The 19410-nt window shown below is 33.0% G+C and overlaps 3 protein-coding genes and 1 pseudogene across 4 annotated transcripts in view; all 4 read right to left on the bottom strand.

Moving 5' to 3' along the window:
* The window catches only part of LOC126722513 (subtilisin-like protease SBT3), a 55597-nt pseudogene extending 43257 nt beyond the window's left edge, over positions 1 to 12340 (bottom strand).
* Positions 1 to 19410, bottom strand: part of LOC126723561 (subtilisin-like protease SBT1.8) — a 90777-nt gene that overhangs the window by 41091 nt on the left and 30276 nt on the right. The gene's annotated exons all lie outside the window — the stretch shown is intronic.
* On the bottom strand, positions 10610 to 11649 carry LOC126723565 (subtilisin-like protease SBT1.5). Its single transcript, XM_050427124.1, has one exon. It carries the CDS (start codon positions 11287 to 11289, stop codon positions 10816 to 10818), a length of 474 nt encoding a protein of 157 aa, XP_050283081.1. The 5' UTR covers positions 11290 to 11649; the 3' UTR covers positions 10610 to 10815.
* LOC126723562 (subtilisin-like protease SBT1.7) lies at positions 12552 to 15161 on the bottom strand. The gene has a single exon (XM_050427121.1). It carries the CDS (start codon positions 15132 to 15134, stop codon positions 12846 to 12848), a length of 2289 nt encoding a protein of 762 aa, XP_050283078.1. The 5' UTR covers positions 15135 to 15161; the 3' UTR covers positions 12552 to 12845.

The following is a 19410-nucleotide window of genomic DNA, read 5'->3' as shown; positions in this document are numbered from 1 at the left end:
TTTGCCCTAAAATATGCAATCTTGGCACCCTCCCTCCAAAAAAATTATACATTGGCCCATGAAATCCAAAAGTATTTGTTCTATTCTATCCCTTTTGCCTAGTTGCTTGAAGAATAGTTAAAATAACCTCCGGATAATAACCAAAAAAAAAGCACAAATTTGGTCTAAAAAAACCCAATTGCCAAAAAAAATAATATGAATTACCTGTAGACAAAGAAACCCAATTGCCCCAAAAATAACATGAATTACCTGTAGACAAACAAATATTGATAACAAAAGTAAAGCACAAATTTGGCATTATCAAATGTATGATTTTCAGTTCACATGGTGTGAACTATGAAGTGCTTAATGTTATTTTTTTTAAGTTACTTTTTAAAAAGTTTTTAGTTGTGTTTGCTGTAATAATAATGTTTATTTTTTTATTAAAAAAATTATATAATGAGTTTGCTGTAATAAATTGTTTGGTAATGTTACTTTTTAAGAATTGAGAAAAATTCTTCAATCTTATATGTCAAAATATTATTTAAATGGTTAGGTAGATGGAGGATAAATTCCTTATAATTAATTATTGTTGCTTTTTTTTAAGATCATGGAAAAATAAAGTTCAATTTTTTTTTTATTAAGAAAAAATCAAAATAACTTAGAAGCTCATATTGAAAATGCAGTATTGTCAACATCTAGTTTGATGTCCCAATTTCTAAAATCCATCAAATAAATTTTTGAAAAATCACCATATATAAAATTGGTAATAGTTCATTATAGAATAATCCGGAATTACCACGAATATATTATGATGTTAATTAACACAATGCAATTGAACAAGCTTGTGTTAAGTTTGGTCTATACCAATTTTTATTATTTATTATTTATTATTTTATATTTTGGCCCCCCTCATTTCAGAATCCTGGTTCGGTCTCTGTTCAACTATACTTAAAATGCCTGCAAAATATTACATTTTTCTACCAATTCATGTCTTCAAAATAAAGCTATCCAAAAATTTTATAAAAAAAGGAAAATTATGACTCTAGACCCAAAAAAAAAAAAAAAAAAAAAAACCCTCATTGCACACACAAAATGCATGTAATTAGGCAAGTACACATATAACAAAATCACTAATGACCTAAATTCCAAAAGCTTTACTTTTGTACAAAAGAGAAATACCATTTACTCAGTTTTATTGGATTATATACATATTAGCGAGGGTGTTGATCGCAAACATGAAACAATAATATCTGTAGAGAAAATTTAGTAATATCCAAAACAAATGAGAGTCTTACTATTTATAGACACGAACAAATAGGCATATCTTCCCATGAACAGATGTGACTTATATGTTATATCCAAAATACACTAACAATTCTACAAAAATAGTAATAAATTTGCAATTTGTGAATATGCGAATCAATATATATCATCCATTATGTGGGCGTTAGTATACATGAGGGTACAACATATATATTATGCTGTAATCACCCGTCACAACTATAAACTAACACCTCCCACTTGAGTTTACACCATAATCAATGGTTTTAGGTCTAGTTAGTATGCATCATGGTACTATGGTTATTTCCCATGCTAACTTTCATCCATAATACTTCCCATAGATTGGTGTCAGTGTGTAAACATGGCCAATTTGTGCACATCGTAGTACATGCATGCTCTTTGACACACACTATTTTTATAGTACACTTCGGATGACTTCTAATTCCCTATCTTTCAAGTAGATAGAATTCATACTATAGGATCACTCCAAGTCCCGCAGTTTAAAGATATAGCCCACGCATATATTGCAACTTACGTTACGACTTCAACCATACACATCAAATCATATATCAACAGAAACTGAAATTTTCGTTATGTGATTTCTCTAAGCTAGATTTCTTGATGGCTTTCCACAATGATCTTATCAACAACTTTTCACTGCAACCACCAGCTCAATTGCGCCATGATGCAAATAAATCTAATAGAGGCAGGTGAGGTTGTGGAGGGCCCATTTGAAGTGCTTTCAATGGTATTGGGCTGATGCGTTTTAAGATTTTCCCAGTTATGAGATTTGGAAGTTCAAAAAGAAACTCAATGGGCTTAGATATGATATTGGCTACATATGGATGGGTGAAAAGTACTAATATGAACAACATTGCTAGTGGGGACTCTGGAAAAAAGAAAGAAAAAAAAACTAAAACATATGCTCAGGGAGGCTATAACCATTGTTCTAATAATAGCATGTAAGGACTAAATATTCTGTATATTACACACAAATAAGAGGCCTTTATGTAACCTAGGAGAAGTGGTTTATACAACAATACTAGTACATTCAAACAAAAATACTGTTTGCGGCTTAAGAATAATAATTCTAAATGAGATATTTTTTATATTCAGTAAAAAATTTTGTATTACATTACAATATTTAAATGTTTCTCTCTTCTTAAGATACAAAATTATTATTTTAAGTTTTTGTATTTAAATTTTGCTAACATCTCAATATTCAGTTGATATATAATCGGATAATATGGTTATTTTAATTAATCTAAACCAGCATTTTATCAACTTTAAGTTAAAAATAATAATTATTTATCTCAAAAAATTATCGGGATGGGGTCTTTTTTTATTTATTTATTTATTTTTATTGGTATGTGAACTTTTGTTTTTTTTAATCAATTATTAACTCACAAGATGGGTTTTTTTTTTTTTTTTAAAAAAAATTTGGTTTGGGCCTTAAAGTAATTACTATAGGGCTTTTTTTATTTGGATTGGACCTTATTACTATAGAGCTTTTCACTCTGGACTAGACCGTTAGACCTTACAACGCAAACCTTGTGTTCTCCCTCCTATATTCTCTTTTTCATGTTTTCATAAAATCTAACTAGATCAAACTCTCATCGAATCTTAACTTTTCAACTGAGTTAGCTCCGATCTGGGTTGAGAATATATATAATCTATAAAATAGATCGTCCAGTTCGATTCCTTGTTGGAATAAAAAAAAGCAGAACAATTTTTTGAACCGGCTGGTGTAGAAGCGTAGAAAACCCAAGCCTCTACCGACCACCGCCTTACTCATTGTCAACAGCCTCGTCTGACTGTTCGATTGACTCGGTAGAGGTCAGCTTTCATTGGTCATGGGCAGTAGCAAGATAATGCCAAACCAGCGTATACGAAACTAGGATTTGGATCCTCTCCATTTCCCTTGTCCATTCATGGTCAGGATTGATTTGAAATAAATGATAAGTTAGGATGTGCCACACCATTTAAAAAAATACTGACTAATTCTCCAGAAAACAAAAAAAAACAAAAAACAAAAAAAAAAAAAAAAATTACTGACTAATGCTACTATGAGTTAACGGAGGATTCTGTCTAAACTATGGTTAAGTTTAGACGAGAGTATGTTAAATTTATCTTTTAAGCTTCGTGAATTGTGATTTTGTGACCAAGACATTTCAGGAAGAATAGATCTAGAAGTAACAAAATGAGAAGAGTAGAGTTTAGAAAAAGAAGATGAACTAGCACAAGCGTTGGCGTTGATGTTGATGAAGAACAGGAAGAGGAAGACGAAAAGGTTTTTTTTTTTTTTTTTTTCCCCCTCAATTTGATTGTTCTGCTTGTAATGCATTAATTTCGTTAATTGACAATTGATTCGAGTCATCTTTTCTTTTTGTCTTTTTTCATTTTTTGTGTTTTGTTCCTTCTTTTCGTTTGCTTGCTGAAAATGAAGGAAAGTTTGTATCTTTGATGGGTTTGGATGCCACAAAATCTGATGCAAAAAAGGGAATAATGAAGGAGGTACCCAGTACCCACACATGCTGCTCTCTAATCTTTTTGCAGGCATTCAAAGCAAATCTAGGCACTGATTTGATTTGCCAACCTTTTACAGACAATCAAACCACAAACCCATACGATATTACGATTTTGATTAATCCAAATAACTAAAGGCTATAAATTGCAAAGGCAAGCGATACTGATTTTGAGAACTCTTTGTATGTATCTCTTGATCGAATGATTTGGGATTTAGCGCCATGATAATGGCCCCCTTAATCCCCCATTTCCTATGCCAATGGACAAAACTCTCTCTATATATGGGTTTGATTGGTAGGGTGATTTTTGTTTTTGTTTTCAAAACAATAGAAAAATAATTTTCAAAAAATTAAACTTGAAACTAGTTTTCAGATGATAATTTTTATATTTTACTTGTTTGGCTTCCACTTTTATGAACAATTTTCAAAATACTAAAAACAAAAAATAATTGTTTGGGAAATCATTTCTATTTTTGAGATTTTTTAAAAAAAAAATTACAAAAAGTAACGTGTAGAATCTGTAAATTACTTTTTTTTTTTTTGGTGTGGATAATAATAAGGGAATAGAACTCATCATTTACTTTTCTTTAAAATATATATTTTTTTACAATAATGAGTTTCAAATTTGAAGGGTGGGAATTCTTTTTTGTGATAAAGATAAACTTCTTAATTTAAGAGATAAAAGAGTTGAGACAAATATGTGAGGTACACTGTTTTCAATTTATTTATAACTATATCATTAAAAACATTTTTTGTATCCTAAAAACAACTCCTTAACTATTTTCAAAATCCTATTCTAAACTAGAAAAATAGGATACAGTTTTTTGAAAATTGCATTTAGAAAATATTAGCTAAAGAATAAATTCAAGTAGGAGATCAACCATTTTATGGATTGCAAAACAAAAAACTATATTTAAATACTCTTACCAAACAGGCCCAATATCTCCCTTTCTTGACGATGAGGCTAAGATATCTACTCTGTAACTTTTTGTATGTAGCACTTGCTTGAATGATTTGGGTTTTAGCACCTTGATGCATCTCATAATCAAAAGAGACAGGCTTGTGTGATGTAGCCATTGAGGTCTTTGTGGATGTCACTCATTTGTTATGTAATCTCTGACCATATATGAGGATGGTACTAAGACAAGATAATGTGTTGTAAGTAATTGTTTCCTTTCTTTTATCTTTGATCTAATACACATAAGAGAATCGCCGACGACCTAAATTCCAAAAGCATTACTATTTCATAGAAGAGAAATACCGTTCGCTCAGTTATATTGGATAAGCCTATGAAAGTGACATTTTTGTCTCATCTATATCTATATCTATATTTAAAAGTTGAAACGTAGTATTTATTGTTACTATGCTTCAGTTGAGCCATATTATCGGCCATGTCGTATTCTTTTCTTTTTCATTTTCTTAAACAATATTAATATATAAATAAATAGTGCAATTTTAGACATTCTCTAACTCATTAAATCCAACTCACAGTTAAATTCAGCCATTTTCCAATTCTCAACTTGTCATTTCCCCTTTAAACCCAATTAGCTCTTTTCAAGTTCAAACCATTCAATTGCCACCCCTACAATTAACTATGTTATTTTTAACACTATAAATTTCTAATTGCTCTCAACTATCCATTGAATGTTTTCTTATTTTTCACATTCCACATTTTTTTTTTTTTTTTTTTGTATAAATTATGTAGAATCCTCTCCATAATGACTAAGTTAACCATAACCCATTCACCTTCCCCATTTACTCCATTAGAACTCAACTAGCTAACTATTTGAATTCACAATTAACCATCCTAGAATTTAATAGGATAACATTGAACACCAAGCATAAGCATATGTTCATGGACGATTCTGCATCCATAACCATCCATTACACAACAAAACCTCAAACAAAAACAAAAACACCATTTTTTTAATAAATAAAAATACTCTTATAGGCTGAATTCAATTATGCATCTACAAACTGCCCATTAAAACCAACCGGCCTCCCCCCCGCAAAAAAATAAAAAAGACATTTACACTAAATATTCAACATCAAGCATAAGCATATGTTTATTGGTTGTTCATTCACCGTAATATTTTCTTAACCTTACAATTTCTTTATCCATTCATCTTCATTTTATTTTGACTTTTCTTCTCCTCATTTTTTTTACCATAAAAAATTGTTATTTTCTCTTCCATTCAATCCATATTTTGCTCGCACAAGAAGGTGAATACTCTCTCTCTCTCTCTCTCTCTCTCTCTCTCTCTCTCTCTATATATATATATATATATATATATATTCTTTCTTTTGGTGGATGTTTAATTCTTTAGATTGATGAATTTTTATGTTTAATTCTACTTTAGGTTGATATGATTTGGTTATATTTTAATTTTAATTTTTTATCTTTTTAATTTTATTTTCTTTATTTGTTACATGTTATCCTATGAAACTACAAAATGATTTAATATTATTTTATTACATAGCATGACTTAGATAATTTGGTATTTACAGCTATACATTTTCTTTTGAATATTCTTCTACTCATCTTCTTTTATATAATTTTGTTATTTGTCTTACATTCTCTTCCAAAAAAGGTGATTGTTCTCTCTCTCTCTCTCTCTCTCTCTCTCTATTATTATTATTTTTTTTTCTTGCAACTCTAATTTAGATTGATGATTATTTATTTATTTTTTCTTTACTTTTGGATGATACAGTTTGGTGGTGTGTTTTTTGAGTTATCTATCACACGTACTCTCTATCCCTCTTATAGTTTTGGTTTGAATTAATTTTTAGATATTTTAGAATTGAAATGATTATGTATTTGAATGTTTCTATAAATTATTTGATAATATCCATTATAAATTTGTGATGATGTTTGGTTATCATAATAGTCTTCTTAAAAGAATGAGAAATTCAAATAATTAATTTTGGAACTTAAAAATTTTAGTTATAGAAAAAAAAAAAAATCATAACACACTGTACAAAAGTTTGAATAATACAAATCACTTGAAAAAAAAAGTATTTCTATCTTTTATCTCAAAAACAATAATGGAATAATATCAATCGAATGCACCTAAGTTTTTCAAAAAAAATAAATAAATAAAAACTCAAAATAATAGAATGATATATTTGTAGACATGGAGAGATGAAAAATATTTTTAAAAATAATAGGTCTGATACGTTTTATAGAATAAATCATACATTATACTACGTTACAAAATAGTTGTATATTCCACGCATCACGTGGATCTGCGACTAGTGTTATATAAGAGTTAAATAGCAGCATACAAAGCTTAAGAAAGTTTTATCAAATCATCTTCTTCATGTCAAATCAAATCATCTTCTAGTATTCGCTGTTTATAACCACAGTGTACAACTACAAATGTTAGATCATTTTGTAGTGGTACTTTGGTTATATAATATATTATAAACTCGGTTTAAAACACTAGTATTACTATTTTCGTGTACATTCTAATAAGTATTACTGTTTACTAAAAAAAAAAAAAATTAGGAATTTTATTCCACATTGATTATGTATATCAAGTGTTCACTGTTTATAATCCCAGTTTACAACTACAAAGGTTTGACCATTTTGTAGTTGTACTTTAGTTATATATATAGTGTATTATAAACCCGGTTTAAAACACTAGTATTACTATTTTCATATGTATTCTAATAAGTATTACTGTTTACTAAAAAAAAAAAAATTATACCAATCTTCTTAAAACATTAGGCAACCATAAGAAAGTTTGATTATTGTGTACCCGGGAGAATACTCCCCCACCCCCATCTCACAAAGAGTTGGGTCCCGCCTACCTTGGAATCTACTCTTATATAAGAAGGAGAGAGTATATGCTCCTAAAATAAACACTAATTTTCCCATAAGAAGGATCCAATACTAAGTCATAACAAAAATTAAGCAGAGGGTCTGTTTTAATTATCCATATTAGGTGGTGATCGCAAACATAAAACAGTATCTGTAGAAAAAATTTAGTGTCCAAAACAATTGATAGTCCTACTATTAATAGACACTCAAACACCTCTTGGTAATAGGTATATCTACATCCCAAAAACAGTAACCCTTCTACAAATATAGTAATACATTTACGATTTGCTAATTGTGAATCAATACCATCCATTAAGTGGGCTGTTAGCATATGTGAGAGTACCTCGTATTATGCTGTAATCATCCATCAAAACTATAAACTAGCATCTCCCACTTGAGTGCACATCATAATCAATGGTTTTAGCACTAGTCAGTATGCAGGTACTACGATTTTTTCCCTTGCTAACTTTCTTCTATGATACTCCTTAGATTGGCGTCGATGCGTAAACATAGCCAATTCGTGTACAAGCTTTCATCACTTCACATTGATCACACCCTTTGATATTCTATTTTTGTAATACAATTCGGATTACTTTTAATTTACTATCTTTCAAATAAATAGAATCGATACTAGGATCAATCTAGATCCCGCAATTAAAAGATATAGTTCACACATCACACATATATTGCAACTTACGACTTCAGCCGTACACATCAGATCATGTATCAACAAAATTGAAATTTTCGTTATGTGATTTTTCTAAGCTAGAATTCTTGATTGCTTTCCTCAATGATCTTATCAACAACTTTTCGCTGCAACCTCCAGCTCAATTGTGCCATGATGCCACTACAAAACACGGGGGCCTTGGGCCGCGTTTTTTAAGCCGTGGCTATAAAAAACGCGGCCCAAGATAGACTGAAGCCGCATTTCATAAAAACGGGGCCATAAACGGGTTCTTAGGCCGCGTTTTTTAAGCGAGGCCATAGACGGGTTCTTAGGCCACGTTTTTTTGAGCTAAAAACGCGGCCTAAGGACCTCCGTATTTTATTTTTTGGCAAACTTTTTTTTTCTTTTTTTTTCTTTTCCTTAACTGTGGCCGCATTTTAAAAACGCGGTCCAAGATAAACTGAAGCCGCGTTTTAAAAACACGGCTAGAGGACCTTTTTTTTGTAGTGTGCAAATTTGTTGGCTTTTTTACATCCATGTATCAACTATGACTAAAGTGTAACTGTCTAGGAACAACTTGAATAGGTTGATAATGACATTGTTTTGTGGCATTTAGAAGCGTCAAATGTAAAAATAAACAGAAAATTGAAAATTAGCACAAAAAAAATAGTGATATAACACATGCTGACATGAAAATGCTGTGGTTGATTCTTTTTAATTTTTTTTAAATAAAAAATATGGCACAATTTGTGAAAAATGCTAATGTGGCTATTGATGTGGCCATGTTAAAGTGGTGGCTGGTGGATATGTGCTGAGGTGGCAGGTTGTAGTTATGGCATGTGACACATAATTGGGTAATGTTGGTGCAAGGTGACACATGTAGCACATGGATTGATGTAATAAATCTTATAGAGGCACGCGAGGGCATGTGGAGGACCCATTAATTGGAAGTGTTTTCAATGAAATTGGGCTAATTCGTTTTAAGATTTTCCGAGTTATGAGATTTGGAAGCTCAAAAAGAAACTCAATGGGCTTAGATATGATATTGGCTACATATGGATGGGGTGAAAGTGCTAATATGAACAACAATGTCATTGCTCTAATAGCATGTAAAGAAGGAATATTCTGTATATTACACGCAAATAAGAGATCTTTATGTAACCTAAGACAGTGTTTTGTAAAACAATATTAGTACATTCAAACAAAAATACAATTTGATGCTTAAGGGCGATAATTCTAAATTAGATCATTTTTATATTCAGTTAGAATTTTTGTATCTCATTACAATATTTAAATGTTTCTCTCTTCTTGAAATACAAAATTATTATTTTAAGTTTTTGTATTTAAATTTTGCTAACATCTCAAGATTCAATTGATGGATAATACAGTTATTTTAATCAATCTAAACCAGCATTTTATCAATTTTAATGTAAACACTAATTATTTCTCTAAAAAACATTGTTGAGATTTGGGATGGGTTTTTTTTTTTTTATTGGTATGTGACCTTTTTTTTTAACCAATTATTAACTCACAAGATGTGACTTCTTTTATTTGGATTGGGCCTTAAATTTTTTACTATAGGGCTTTTTTATTTGGATCCTTAGGCCTAGGCCCTAAGCTGCCCATGTTAAGTATATGACGCTTTTGTAATATAATATAACATAGTAAACTACTTTAAATATAACTTGATACTATTATTTGACTTGGTGGCTGTTTAGCTTTAAATTAAAAATGCAAATTATTTTACTATTCAGCTTATTTTTGCTATTATTTATGGGTCTCATTGCACTTTTAGTACTATTCATGAGTCCTATTATACTATTTCAGCTAAGTTTTACTTTTATTTAAAATACTTTCAGCAAAAAGTTTTCAGTTTCAACAAAATAAGCAGATCTCAAATAGATTCTTGGTATCATTTTCAAATATCCCAACTACAATATTAATAATGTTCTCAATAAAAATATTTATATATATAAAAAAAAAACTACAATAATAATGTGGTCATAGATTTGCGGCTTAAAGTGAGAAAAAGTAAGAAGAAAAGAAGAGATTTTAAAAAGATTCACATAAAAATTAAAAAGCAAAAATTGGACTTATAATTTAATGCCAATCAGACACTTAATCCTTATATAAAATTTTAGCTAGAAATTGATAGTCACTATGGGGCTTGATACTATGTGGTTATGTTTATCAACCCATTTGAGAAAACCATAGATTACCATTGAAAATGCTCTATCAATCTCAATGCTCACAACAAAACCTTGCTTCTGATTTTTGTGTGTAAATGTTAGAGTCTCAGGTACAACTCCGATTCTCATTCCATTTGGAACATTCTCCACATGTGATTGGTAAACAGCAATATCATTACCAATATTTGTCACAACCCTACTAAAGTTCTGTGCCACTAGATATCTGGTGTCGTTGGAGAGTACAGCAATGAAAGAGGGATAATTTAGATAATTTATAGATTTGTGGCTGCTACTCCAGGTAATTCTTCTAATGATAACACTCATTTGCTCTTTAGTGTACCCAAGGCCTCACAGAAACTCTATATAATCTTGAAAACTTGTGTCATAGATGAGTCCAGGATCCATGGCTTTGTTTGGATTGATATAGCCAGCCCCAAAATGTAGAGGTGTAGCAGAAAGACCTGTCCTTTGGTCTTTCAAAATTGTGCCAATATTGTCTTTAGCATAGGCGGTGGTCATAATAGCTGATTGGATAGCTACTAGACTCCACTCAGGGTGGAGTGCTTTCAGTAAAACTCCAACGCCAGCACCATGTGGTGTCGCCATTGATGTGCCTGACATTAATGCATAATCTGAAGCCAAATAATATTTTTCGACTTGCATGTATGGTATGATGGGTGAAACTGCAGCTAGCACATCAACTCCTAGAGCCAGAATATCCGGCTTTAGAACTCCTGGACTAATTGCGTTTGGTCCTTTTGCAGAGAAATAGGCCACTTGAGGTGCAGGCTCTGTACCCTGCCTTGTCAACACAAACTTCATGCTTTTCACCTTTGGGTTTCTCACCCTTGTTATACATACTCTTTAATCAAATTTTCTGAAGCAACTGGTAAAATGAGGCTTGGAATGTATTATCCATCTAGATCTAAAGAATAGGATATATTTAAACTCAAGAATATAGCTGCATAAGCACCTACTCTCTCGACCTCCTTAAGTTGCTCACAAACATAAATCTCGGTGTTATAATCACAGAGAACTACCTTCCCTACAACTTCGTTTCCAATGCTGTCTGGTTGCACACTACTTTGCTCAAGTTGCCTCTGCCATAGTACAAAGGTAAATCAGTAATGAAAACACTCACAGGAAAGTGTGATGTACCTTCAAGGGAAACCCCACTTTCTACACTGTTGCTTGGAAACTCCAGTCAAGTGTGCCAGCCCCTACCGTTGTGATCCAAGGTGCTCCATTGTATACTTTTTTGAAAAAACTAACGTAATTGGAACCAGCACAGACAACAAGAATTCCTTTCTCAATTGCAGAAAGAGAAGCAATGGCAATGACATCTGTGAAATAAGACGTCTGATTAATGCCCATAGACAAAGACATGATAACAACCCCATCAAGAATTGCTTGTTCCATGCCAGCGAGCAGATCAGTTGCAAAGGTAAATTCTAAATCCATTGTCAAACAACCTTGTACATAGCAGGATGTGCACGAGGAGCCACGCCTTTGGCTGTGCCTCTTGCATAACCAAAGTGACTTACACCAGGTACATAGTTACCCACAGCTATGGATGCTGTGTGTGTACCATGACCCATGAAGTCTCTTGGAGAACTGAAATCTCTAGTTCCTTGGAAATATTAATACCTGCAGCTTGGAGTCCTTTGCTAAACGATTGAGCCCCAATGAGCTTCCTGTTGCAATTTGAAGGGCTAAATGCTGTGCCATTTTCACACTTTACTTTCCATTTTTGTGGCACTGATGACAAACCCTCGTCATTACAACTCTCACTCTCTGGCCAAAATCCAGTATCAATAATGCCTACAATCACATCTTCAGATATGTTACACGCAACGGTAATATTGTTGCTCATGCGCTTGCTAGTTTGTAGAAGGCAATAGTTTCAAGACCAGCCTCAAGTATGGTTAGAAGACACACTTGAAGATGTAGCTTCTATCGTATTTTTCGTAATGTATTTTAGTTGATCTAATCAAAATTTTAAACTGGATTCTTAATATATATATATATATATATATATATAGCAACTTTTAAATAGATTAAAATTGGCTATTCAACTGCAGAGGTTGAACTCAAAAACAACACCATCTCTTGCTACTGCAAAAGTATATTACATGCTAGACTCTTTTCACAGGTCCTAACAGTAAATTAGGACCACTGAATTTATTGGTACATATAAAAACTACCATATATGACAACTTCAATCCTACATCACATAGCCAACATATAGTTATAGCACAACAGTCTTTTGAGATTTGCTTGATCAACAAACCCTTTATTTGAACTGAGAAGGAATATAGCCTAGACACCCTCAGCAATTGATCATAGTATTTAGCATGGAAACATGCCAATATTGTCAACTAGAAATTGATAGCCACTATAGGACTTGATACTATGTGGCCATCTTGATCTATCCATTTGAGAAAACCATAAATTACCTTTGAAAATTCTCTATCAAGCTCAATGTTCACAACAAAACTTCGAGTCTGATATTTGCGGGTGAATGTAAGAGTCCTTGGTTTCACACTTATTTTCAATCCGGTGGGAATGTTCTCCAAATGTGCCCGGTAAACAGCTTTATCATTTGCAACATTTGTCACAACCCTGCTAAAGTTCATTGCCACTGGATATATGGTTTTGGTTGTGAGTGCGGCCGTGAAAGAGGGATAGTTTAGATCATGAATAGATTTGTTGCTGCAACTCCATTGAGTTCGTCTAATGAGAGCACGCATTTGCTTCTTAGTGTGTTCCACGCCACACAGAAACTCAATATAATCATGGAAACCCATGTCATAGATGAGTCCTGGATCCATCGCTTTATTCGGATTGATGTGGCCTGCCCCAAATTCCAGAGGTGAGCCAAAATCATTTGTGAATTCGCTTTTAATAATTGTGCCAGTATTGTCCATGGCATAGGCCGTGGTCATCATAGCCGATCGGATAGCTGCTGGGCTCCACTTGGGGTGGATTGCTTTCAGTAAAGCTCCAACCCCAGCAACATGTGGTGTTGCCATTGATGTGCCCGACATGAGTTTATAATCTGTAACCAAATCATAGTTTCCGACTTTGATGTGCTGCTGGGGTACATATGCGGCTAAAACATCAACTCCTGGAGCAATAATATCTGGCTTTAAAACTCCTGGAGTTACAGGATTCGGACCTTTCGAAGAGAATCTGGCCACTTGAGGGGAAGGCTTTGTACCCGACCTCGTTAACACAAACCTCATGTCTTTCACTTTTGGGTTTTTCACCCTCGTCACATACTCTTTAACCAAAGTTTCTGACCCAGTTGGCAAAATAAGGCTCGGAATAAGGCTCGGAATGCTGTACTCTTCATACGATAATGGTAAGGAAACATCTATCAAGAAGATTGCCGCATAAGCACCTGCCCCCTCGACCTCCTTAATTTGTTGATAACTATTTGAACTTGAGCTATCACAGATGACTACCTTTCCTGCAACCTCCTTTCTATCCAATGTTTTGTCCTTGCAAAGTGCTTTGCTCACGTTGTCTTTGCCATAGTACAATGGCAAATCAGTAATGAAAACACTCTCTGGAAAGTATGAAGTACCTTCAATGGAAACTCCATTTTCTAGAGTCATTTTTGCATAAAACTCTCGACCAAGTGTACCAGCCCCAACAGTTGTGATCCAAGGTGCTACATTGTCTACTGTCTTAAAATCATAATCATTGCTAGCAGCACAGACAACAAAAATCCCTCTCTCAATTGCTGAAAGAGAACCCAAGGCCATATGATTATTGAAATAAGATGTCATATTAAGGCCAAGAGATAAAGACATTATATCAACCCGAATTGCTTGTTCCATGCCAGCAAGAACATCACTCGCTACACCACTTCCGTCGCCCCAGACGACTTTGTAGACGGCAAGACGTGCACGAGGAGCCACCCCAATGGCCGTGCCTCTTGCATATCCAAAGTAACTTACTCCAGGAACATGATTACCAACTGCTGTGGATGCTGCGTGCGTACCATGACCATAGAAGTCTCTTGGAGAAAGAAATTCATCTTCCTCAGACGCGTTAAAACCTTGAGCTTGGATTCCTTTGTAATAGAATCGAGCCCCAATGAGTTTCTTGTTGCAGTATGAAGGGCTAAAAGCCGTGCCATTCTCACACTTGCCCTTCCATTTTTTTGGCACAGGTGGCATACCCTCGTCATCAAAACTCTCACTCTCTGGCCAAACTCCTGAATCAACCACACCTACGATCACATCTTCTCCATATGAGGCAGCAGGCCATATGCCAAAGTTTTCTTGTAGCCCAAGAAACTTAGGGGAGTAGGTTGTCATTGGCTTAACAAAGGACTCTGAGTAAGTGGCAAGGTGAGATGGAGATTTCTCAATCTCGGATAGCTGAGAGGGTGTGAGTCTAGCGCTAAAGCCGTGCATGACATGGTTGTATGAGTACAACAATAGTTCTTTGTCATCAGCAGGAGATGATGACAATGATTTTAGGATGGAACGATGCCATGACTCATGGGTTAAGAAAGATTCAGGTTTGTGAGTATGGTCCATGTGGATGATATATGTTTGGTAGTTTTCAGATTTGGACACTGCATTGACAAAAGGAAGCAGAAACAATAGCAACCAAAGCAGTTCACAGTGGGAAATCAGATGGGAGAAACTCATCTTCGTGGTTATGGTAGTGATGGGCTATTGGACTTGGAAACAATGCTCATAGAAAGGTCTATATATAGGGTAATAACTTTAACGCATGTACAATCACTTTTTTTTGCACTAAATTAATGTATGAGTGGTTGATATTAAAGTCTTACATGTTTACCCCAAAAAAAAAAATTTGATATTAAAGCCTTACCTTAGAATCTTCCTTTACATGGACCCAAAAATAGAAGAAGTGGAATATCTTTTATGTGGACCGTTGTAAAATCTTGTCCATTACGATCATCTTTTCTATGACAATTTGGTATCAAAAACTAATAATTAGGGGTATTTACCAAACCGCATTAACCGCACAAACCGTAAAAATCGCATGCAAAATGGCATAATTGTACTACACTGCAAGTAATAGTACACTGCATCGCACCACATCACATGGTCCAGTGCAATCTGTGGTTTTATAATAAGAAAACCGCACAAACCGCACCGCACCGCACCCTTTCTATATATTAATATTTTTATTTATTTTTAATATTAAATATATTATTAATAGTTTAATAACCCTAGTTTTCATCCCAAAAAAAAAAAAAAAAAGTTTAATAGCCCTAGCAAGTGTTGACTAGAAAAGCCAACCCAAAATAAAGAAAATCTAGCTCAATAATTTAAAACTTGGCCCAAAAAATAGGGAAAAATTAGTTTTGGGTTGAGTAGGAAAAACCCAAAATTTGAAAAATATACCGACTTTAAACCGCATCTTATACATAGTATCACATATGTGACCGCAAAAATGAGAGGCAGTGCGGTTATGATTTTGGCTAAACTCTAAACTGCACCACACCGCACTGCACTGCACATGTGACTGCAAAAACAAGATGTAATGCAATTATGATTTTAGCTAAACCGCACCGTAAATTGCAGTGCTAAAAATAGCCCAAAACTGCACTACGAACACCCTTACTAATAATTCTACAAGTTACAGCTCACTTGGGTCTACAACTAGAACTCATTAACCTTTTTTTTTTTTTTTTTTTTTTGACCCAAACCTGATTTGACCTAAATTAGGCAGTGACGGCTCTACGAATTTTTTTTAGAAGATCATTAAGAAATTAAAAATTAAAAAAAATTAACAAAAATAAACTTGAATATATTAAATTATAGAAAAAAAATAAATTTTTAGAATTTCCTTCTACAAGTTTTTAAATTTTAAATTGTTACACGATAGTTTATTATGAGTATTTATTACCGATATGGTAACCTATCTATAAAAATTTGTGGCGTTTAGAGCTTTTGGCAATCAGGCTTATTGGATTGGCTTAAAGAAATAGCAACTCGATCTAATCATTAGAAAAAAAACAAAAACATAAAGGCTTAAATAAAAGGCAACAAGAGGAAAAGGGAAAAGACAGCGGAGTCTTGGATGCATCTGTATTGCACGATTTGACTCATGCTTCTTGAATATATATCCACTTGGAATTTCTTTCATGTAGATTTATGGTTTCAATTTTATTCGTTGATGTATGTTAAATCTGGGGTGAAATCCATCTCATTATGTGTTTATGCATCTTCAAAATTCAACTCTTATTTTTTATTTATTTTTATTATTATTTTTTTGCGTCATATAAATTATAAAGAAGAAAAAAAAATTCTCCACGTTAATTCACTAGCCATCTAGAATTCATGTCTAGTCTAAGGTTGAATATTTGCATCTTTTTCTTTTTCCTTTTTTTCTAAAAAATTTTTCTTTTTTTTAAAGAAAAAATACTGAACTTGAATATTAATAAGGAGCTAGAAAATCAGCAACTATAATAAATCAACATTTGGTGGAATAGACTCCATCTAGACTAATAAAGGAAAAGAAAGTTTTGCTTTCTGGGATAAGGCATGTGCAACTGCATTATCTTGCCTTACACTATGAGAGAATGTATATTTGCATCTTTAAAATGCTCAAGCATTGATTATTAGAATTTTAGCATGCTTTTATATTCCTCTTGCATCACATGGAATATATGAAAAGCCAAAAATATCTTTTGTATTAATCCAATTGAATTCCTTCAAGTGACATTTCGATCAAATTAGGTTTTCAATTATTATTCTGGCATACCATCTAGAAGTTCATTAAGGGTTTCCTTTTGCATTTTATTTCTTTATTTCACACATATATGATACAATTTCATTTCTAAAATTGTCACTTTTTCCATGCAAGTTATTTCTGTTCAAAGGTGGAGCTAGGTGAGGCCATGGCCCCGCTGACTTTTTGAATTTTCCATTAGAGGGTGGGAGAAATTTACAATTTAAACCAAAAAAAAAAAAAAAAAAAAAAATTTACTGACTGCCCCCGTCCCCCCTGAAATTTGGCTTTCTCAAAATTTAAATCTTAGTTCTATGATTCTATCACCAAAAAAAAAAAAAAAAACCTTCAATTTTTCATAATTGATCCCTAAAACTTCTGAACTAGTCTAAAGATACCCTCAAAAAAATTAAATTGGTACAAATACGACAAACCCCAAAAAAAAAAAAAAACAAAATAACAAGGCCTTAATGAACAAAAAAATGGTCTTCAATTACTAATCTCTAATACTCAATATAAAAGAAAAAATAAAATAAAAGGAAAAGTAAAAATCTAGATGTCTGTTATAGTTGCAATGCACATCAGTCCCAATCATGCCGCCAATCACCATAAGGACTCTGTGCCCTGAGCAATGCTACTCAAGGCACAAAGTCCACGTGGTGATTGTGTTTCTGAGCTTGTACTTTTGTTTTCCTTGAAGAGATTGTGTGTTTAATTTGGGTTGGTTTCGTTGAAGGAGATGTTTAGTTTATGTTCTTGTATTTTGGAGTATGTTGTGTTTGTAATGTGAGCATGTTGTGTTTGATTTTGAATTTGTGTTTGAATTTGAATTTAATGGGTTTGTATTTTTGTTTTGAATTTCTTAATTTAATTAAAATTGAAATTTTAATTTTTAAAACTTGAAAGCATTAATATTAATGATTTCAAATTTTAAAAAATAAAATTTCAATTTTACAAAATAAAAAAAAAAACTTTTGATTACCAAAAATTAATTTTTGGTAATCAAAGTTTTTTCTATTGGTGGTTTTTGGCTATAGTGGCATTTTGAAATGCTACTATAGCCAATTTTTAAAAAAAAATTATGAGAGTCTATAGCCGCGTTTTTAAAACACAGCTGTAGGTTGAGGACCTATAGCCACGCTTGTTAAACGCGGCCTATGTAAACCCTATAGCTGCGTTTTAAAAACATGGCTAAAATAGCTCCTATAGCCACATTTCGAAAAAAAACACGCTTATAGCCAAACCAAACCTATGTCTCCCTCTCTATCTCTATTTGTTGTACTCTACATGTTTGAGTTTACAACAATAGTAGTTAGTGGTTTTGATTTGTACTGCTTTGTGGATTGCCGCTGAATGAAAGGCTAGGATTTGTGCTGCTGTGTGAGTGGCTTGTGGGTTTGTGCCATTGATTGATTCTTTTATGTTTAAATGTATTATACGTTTGAATTTGTGCTACTCTTTTCATTTTGGCTTCTTTTTTTTTTTTTTTTTTTTTTTTTTTTTTTTTTTTTTTTTGATGAGATCCTCTTTCTAGCTAAATTCATAGTGTTACTCTAAGAATTTTGTTATATTTAGTTGAAAAAATTTCTAGCTTCGCAATTATTTCTATTCATCATTCAGATATGGAGTAAGTAGATTTGTTTATTCATAAATAACTTCTTGCTCAAAGGTATTTAAATGATCATTTGAACATTCTTCACTCTCAATAAATAAACCCTTACCATACCGGCCACCCTTCTTGCAATCAGCCATTCTATGCCCTGCCTCACCACACTTGAAACATTGAGGGCTAGAACTACTAGCTGTAGTGCGGTTGGGTTGTGGATTAGCTTGATTAACTCGGCCTTTACCTTGTGTAGATTGTGTAGTTGCACCATAAGGAGGAGCCACTGGTGGTAGTCGGTCGCCACTACTATTTGAAACCATGTTAGTCCTCCTATTCATCGTCTTCTCTAAATGCAAAGCTCTCTGATGGGCTTCGGATACAGAAATTGGGTCAAAATAAATTCAAAGTATCTTGAAATTGTTGCCTCATGCCTCCAATATAACATGAAACTAATTGACCTTCCAAATCTACAAGGTCAACTCTAGCTACAAGTTGATAAAACTCTCGAGTATACTCATCTATAGATTGTGTACCTTGCCTAAGATTGTGTAGTTGTTGATATAATCTACGCATATAATTATGGTGTAAGAATGCAGCATGCATATATTTCAAAA

This window comes from Quercus robur, chromosome 4 (genome assembly GCF_932294415.1).
Source record: "Quercus robur chromosome 4, dhQueRobu3.1, whole genome shotgun sequence".
Lineage (NCBI taxonomy): Eukaryota > Viridiplantae > Streptophyta > Magnoliopsida > Fagales > Fagaceae > Quercus > Quercus robur.
Note: the sequence above shows the minus strand (reverse complement) of the source record. Positions and strands in the feature narration are given on the sequence as shown.